Genomic DNA, 6,000 nt, shown 5'->3' with positions numbered 1-6,000 from the left:
AGAAGGCTGAAGAAGAACTGATGCATTTGAATCAGTTGCTGGTGAAGAGTAGTGAAAGTGCCCTGGACTATGAAAAGGGGCAAACAACTCTTTCTTGGATGAAGTAAAGCCATAATGGCCCTAAGAAGCAAGGACGGAAAGATCTTGTCACACATACTTCCAACATGTTATCAGGAGAGACCACTCACTGGAAAGGACATCATGCATGGTAAAGGGCAAGAAAAGGAGCAAGACCCTCCGTGAAATGGATTGACACAGTGGCTGCAACAATGGACTCAAATATATCACTTGTGAGTTTTGCACAGGACTGAGCAGTGTCTTTGTTCTGCTGAATGTCACTGTAATTTGGAACAGAGTTGATGGCACATGACAACAATTACCAATTCTTAAAAAGCAGAAATTTATATTTCTTGGCAATGGCCAAATTTCCAGATCAAATAAAAGATTCTTAGCTGCAGGTGTAGACCCCATCTCTCCCTCTCTGGTTCCCATGTGAGCACATCTCAAAGCTAGTTAGATGAGATTTGTAATGAGTCTCTGGAGCATCTAACAATATCACTTCAAGTTTTAGGTTTCTGCTTCAGATATAAACTATAGAATTGATTCATATATGTGTTGCTCTTGTGTCTGGGCATAGAGAAATAGGAATCAGAGTTTTCATCCCCAGAAGAAAGTCATGTGTCCTTTTTGCCATATTTTCCCTATTTTGTGTTGTTTATTTGTTTTTCACTTTTAGTATATTTTTTGGTTTTTGCCTTCCTTGCTTTTTACAACAACACAATAATAACTTGTTCACTGAAATACATCAGTCACAGATATGAAAATAATTGGAAAAATAAATGCATTCAGGAAGATGATTTATCAAAATTTCAGGCATGTGTCAGATACACACACAGTTATGTTTGCTTTTCTTCCCTATCTAAGCTCCAGTCTACATCTCGACCACAAGTATTCATCAAATATTTAAGCTTTACCTGTGTTTCAATTTAAAAACTATTGTGCTGTATGAAGAATTACATGTATTTAATGCAATTTTCTTTTCTAAGCCCTAATCCAAGACAAATCGTTGTCACAGGCATTAAAGAAAAGACATACTGATTTAATAACTTTAAATAATATAAATATCCATAGTGGGAAAAAATTTTATTTTATAAAATTATCAACAAAACATCTGATGCACACCTAACGTGAACAGTGGGTAGTGGATACAACAGTGGTCAAATGAAACTGCTACTTCAAATGCATTACCAACCAGTGTGAGGCAACCTCACCTCCTTACTCCTTTGATTACAAACACCCAAGTTTAACTGACCCTCCTGAGTCAGCCTTTTGTTAAAATCTGTTTTCATCTTCATAGTTCTTTTGCCCTAGAACAACCAGACTCTGGAATCTCTATCAATTAAGGTTGAGTTGAATTTGGTCTTCTACTTTGTTTATTCTCTTATTTGTTTGTTCTCTTTTGCACAGCTAAATGCTGCCATTTCTACCCCAGAGTACACACAGCCAAATTTAAGATGTACAAATTTAAGAGATGTACCTATCCCAGTTGTTCACACTTATCCCAAAAAAACCCATATCTCATACTCATAGAATCAAATTATCAACCAGCAACATTCATATGCTGCTTCTCAAAACACAGTGTCCCATTTGTTTGCTAACTTGGTGAAGATACTGTTTCAAATTTCAAGTCAGATAAAAGAGGAAACCAAAGCTGGAACCACTAAGGAATTGGTTTCAAATAAAGCTTTAGGACCTATTCAATGGAGATTTAATAGGCCCCTTCTGTCTCCACTGGGGAAAACAAAACAAGTAATAGTATGTAGTTACATACACGGGTTTTGTTTTTGTTTTCTGCTTATGGGCCTGCCTTCTGAGAAAAATAGATTTTAAACACTAGTTCTTGATGATACCTTACTTTCAGAATAGAAAACTTAAAGCGAAATTGTTTGTAGTGAAAGATTTAAATTAAAAGTGTTATATGTTTCATTATTTAATATCTGGATAGCAACAAATATAAGAACCTTCTAATGTGATTTATATCACAATATTTTTTAAAGAACCTTTTACAAGTTCAACGAAGATCAAAGTACCACAAATTGAAACATAAGTATAATTATACACAAAAATCAAGATATTTTCAGCAGAGAAATATGCCTTAAGTATTGTTTGAATTTTTCAAAACTGATGGACATGAGTGAGCTCTAATATCATTGTGCTTCGACACAGCTTCATCCAGATCCAGCTGAACATCATTAATATTCACTTCCATGCAGCCATTAAAAAAGGCATTCACAGGGGTAGCATCGAAGGAAACATCTGTAGAAACGGAACATTATATTATTAGTCCAAGGCTGTTCCCATCATTTAGCCGTTTACAGGTACATGAATCATTCAGATTTTTTTTATTTCCAATCAAATGCTAATAATACAATTAGATTCAATGAACATGTATTAAATGACTCCTTGTATAAGGTTGCCATAAAGTTGATTCAACCACTTGTGTGTCAAAGTAGAACTGGGCTCCACACATTTCCAACTGTTGTTTTTTGGGGGGAATAGATCATCAAGTCTTTATTCCGAGGCACATCACAGTGGGCTAGACCTTCCAACCCTAGAGTTAGCAACCAAGAGCCTTAACTGAATAGAGGCAGTAGCGATTCAATGGTAGAATTCTTACCTCGCACGAGAAGGCTAGGTTTGACACACTTGCAACATATTTCATACACAGCTACCACCCCTCTGTCAGTACAAGCTTGCCTACTGCTGTTACATTTAACATGCTTCAGCAGAGCTTCTAGACCAGAAGTAAAGCCTAACAATATACTTCCAAAACCCAGCCGATGAAACCCCTGTGGGCTACAACAGTGTGACTGACATGTAATCATGGCACTGGAAAGTTGTTCATGCAGTTGTTCATGAAGTCTTCAAAACATGAGGTCAACTCAATAAAATCTACCACCAATATATAAGGTATTGTGGTTAGTACTGCATTGAGCATATCATGAATTCAATGCTGCTACAACAGAAATATTGAGTAGCTTAAATGAGAAAAAATTTATTTCACAGTTTAGGGGGCTTAAAGTCCAACTTCAGGGAGCCAGCTCCTAGGGAAATTTCTCTCTGCGTGTGCTGTAAGGAAAAGTCCCGGGCATGTTTCTTTCCCTTTGTGCTTGCTTGCTACTTGACTGCTCTTTTATGTGTTGAAAGAAATTAACTTAAGTCCCACCCTACACTAATATTGTCTCATGAGCAACACAATGAAAACCCATTTCTAAATAGAATTATAGTCACAAGTATAGTGTAAGATTTGCAACATATATTTTGTTAGGGCAGAGTTCCAACCATGGCACTCTGATTTCATAAACACAGTTGCCATCCAAAACTAAGATAAATAAACATACTTGAATATTTGTGATATTCTAGTTTACAATTTCCTTTTTATATTTGAGCAATAGTCTAATCATCATGTCATTTATTTTAAGTCCAAATTATAGTTATTTGGTTATATTTTATGAATACCATGGTAAATACACAAGAGCTTCAAAAAGTGAGAAATTCCATTATCTTTTAATTCCATTCTTTGATGAATGTTTGGAAGTCCCTTTGTATCTTTTCCTATTTCTGGAATAAAATATATTCATGTGATTTCAAAGAAATAGTTTTTTACAGAGTATATAATGGAAGATCATGATTAGTGATTCGCTTTTATGTAATACTTAATGTTCTATTAGAGTAATTTTAGCGATGCCTTCGTGAATACTTTTGGGTCATTTTAGGGACTTTGGCCTTTCCATACTTTTACTCTCTTTATAAGCTTAGTGCTTACATAATACCTTTGGATTCGGAAGAACTATGTTTCATCTTAAAAAACATCTGTCCACCTACTTTCTTCCTTTTGACATTTCCTCTCATAAATGTTAAAGCACAATTAATATTTTTAATTAATTAATATTTTCTATGATTATTTTCTTCTTCCTTAGTACCTTATGCAAAAAATACATGATGCAAAACTCTGATATGTCTACTTCTTGCATTAATTATTATACATTCCAATAGTTTATATTCTAAATATCTCACTTTTCATCTCTCTTTCAGTGGTCTTCACTGATTTTCTAGACATCTTGCCTAGAATTAATCCTCAGTGCTATCGTCACTAGATATGTGATATTGTTACCTATTGGGAACTCTTTCATCCTTTCATATTCTAAAATTGCATTCAACCAACTTATAAATAGGCTAATAGGTATTCAATATAGAATTTATTCATTTAAACTGTAATGAACTTCCTACTATATACAGCATACTGCCATCAGTCTAGTTCAGCCACATCATTTTCCTCATATGTAAAGTACAGATAATAATTGAATCTCTCGCATAGAATTACTTTGCAAGTTCATGTTTGAAATCCTCTAGATAACGCTGAAATTATTGTATATTATTGTCACTGCTTCAGACTCATCTTGCTTGTATCCACTTTTAACTACCACCGATCCATATTTAGACATTATGCAGAATGGATTTTCAAAGTTGCGCTATTAATATATCATATGCTTTTCTACATGTTTCTATGATTCTCATGGCTTTTGGGGTAAAACTGAAGACCCTGACTGAATCCATATACTGACCCAGTTAAAGCCCCATCTGTACTGCCATCCCCCTGTTCATTTGCTAATAACTATATTGATCTTCTATCTATTCTTCAAGTGTGTCAATCCTTTTCCTTATACACACATATGCAATGTAACTTGTATATTTACCTCAATCTTCACCCCATCACCTAATTAACCCTTCAGATATCAGTCACTTCTTTGGATAATCTTCCCTGGACCTTACAAGAAGGTCAGATCTCTATTTTCAGGTTCTCAAAGCATCTCACACATCTTCATACCAACAAACATAATTTTAACAATTTTTATACCTTTAAGTCTATTATTGAATGTCTTCCTCTTCCACAGAATTATAAGGGCCTTACCAACAGAGACAGCATCTATTTGCTTATGACTCTGTACAGAGTAAGAAACCCTGGTAAAGTCGTGGTTTAAGTGTTTGGCTGCAAACCTGAATGTTAGCAGTCTGAACCCAGCAGTCGCTCCACTGGAGAAAGATGGGTCCGTCTGCTTTGGTAAAGATGTACAGCCCCTGAGGCCCAGGGGAGCAGTTCTACTCCATCACCACAACTTGACACCAACTCGATGGCAGTGCATTGGTTGGCATCCAGCGTGCTTGGCACATTGGTTCTCAAGACATATTAGATGAATGATGAAGAATTAATATTGAACTCAAAAAGCTCTTGTGAGGATGAGATAAAATAATACGTCTTTTCTGGCTAGGCTATCCAAATGCAGCAAAACTTGGTAAATTTAAATTCACTCTAAGCGGGCAAAGAATGTACAAATGTGCTTTACACAATTGATGTATGTAAGGGTACAGTAGTAGAGGGGCTTGACAGGGAGACCATGTCAAGAACTCCATGTAAGAAAAAAATGTTGGAAACTGTTGTAGCAATTGTACAATTCTGCTTGGTGTGATTAAATTATGGAATGATATGAAAAAAATTCACTCTAAACACACAGAGAGACCAAACTACCAGAACTATACCAATAGCACATCAATACGAGCTCTCTGGAACACATGATAATGGATACTGAAATGTTGTCTTCCCTACTGATGTTGTTACAGTGAAAATATAAAATGAATGTAATATAAGTTTGATTAAAAGCATATTGTAGATTTGAGGGAAAGGTAAACAGATACCTGGGACGCCACCCAAATAGGTGGCTACTGTGCCTCTCATTGCTTTGTCCAAGACTGTTAGTTGACTTTGAAAGTCGGCAGAGTAATTAGCATGTTTTTCCAATTGATTCCACATCTCTAGACGCTGTCTGTTGACTTTGAATTTCAGATGGAATTGTTGATTGGAACACAAATCGATGTTTTCTATCCGAGATATTACTGTATTCTCAATGGACACCAAGATATCCTGAGGAGCAGAGAAAAACC

At 35.6% G+C, this 6,000-nt stretch overlaps 1 protein-coding gene across 1 annotated transcript in view; it reads right to left on the bottom strand.

Moving 5' to 3' along the window:
- Positions 1–1,122: 1,122 nt before the first annotated feature.
- PROS1 (protein S) overlaps positions 1,123–6,000 on the bottom strand; it is a 102,290-nt gene continuing 97,412 nt past the window's right edge. Inside the window, exons 14-15 of the mRNA XM_075542441.1 lie at positions 5,755–5,980; positions 1,123–2,316 (exon numbers count right to left, since the gene is read on the bottom strand). Of these exons, the coding sequence (XP_075398556.1) occupies positions 2,156–2,316; positions 5,755–5,980 (387 nt within the window). The 3' untranslated portion in view covers positions 1,123–2,155. The remainder of the gene's footprint in view (positions 2,317–5,754; positions 5,981–6,000) is intronic.

Source organism: Tenrec ecaudatus, chromosome 2 (assembly GCF_050624435.1).
Source record: "Tenrec ecaudatus isolate mTenEca1 chromosome 2, mTenEca1.hap1, whole genome shotgun sequence".
NCBI classification, from domain to species: domain Eukaryota; kingdom Metazoa; phylum Chordata; class Mammalia; order Afrosoricida; family Tenrecidae; genus Tenrec; species Tenrec ecaudatus.
The sequence above is the reverse complement of the archived record's forward strand: the minus strand, read 5'-3'. Positions and strand labels throughout refer to the sequence as shown.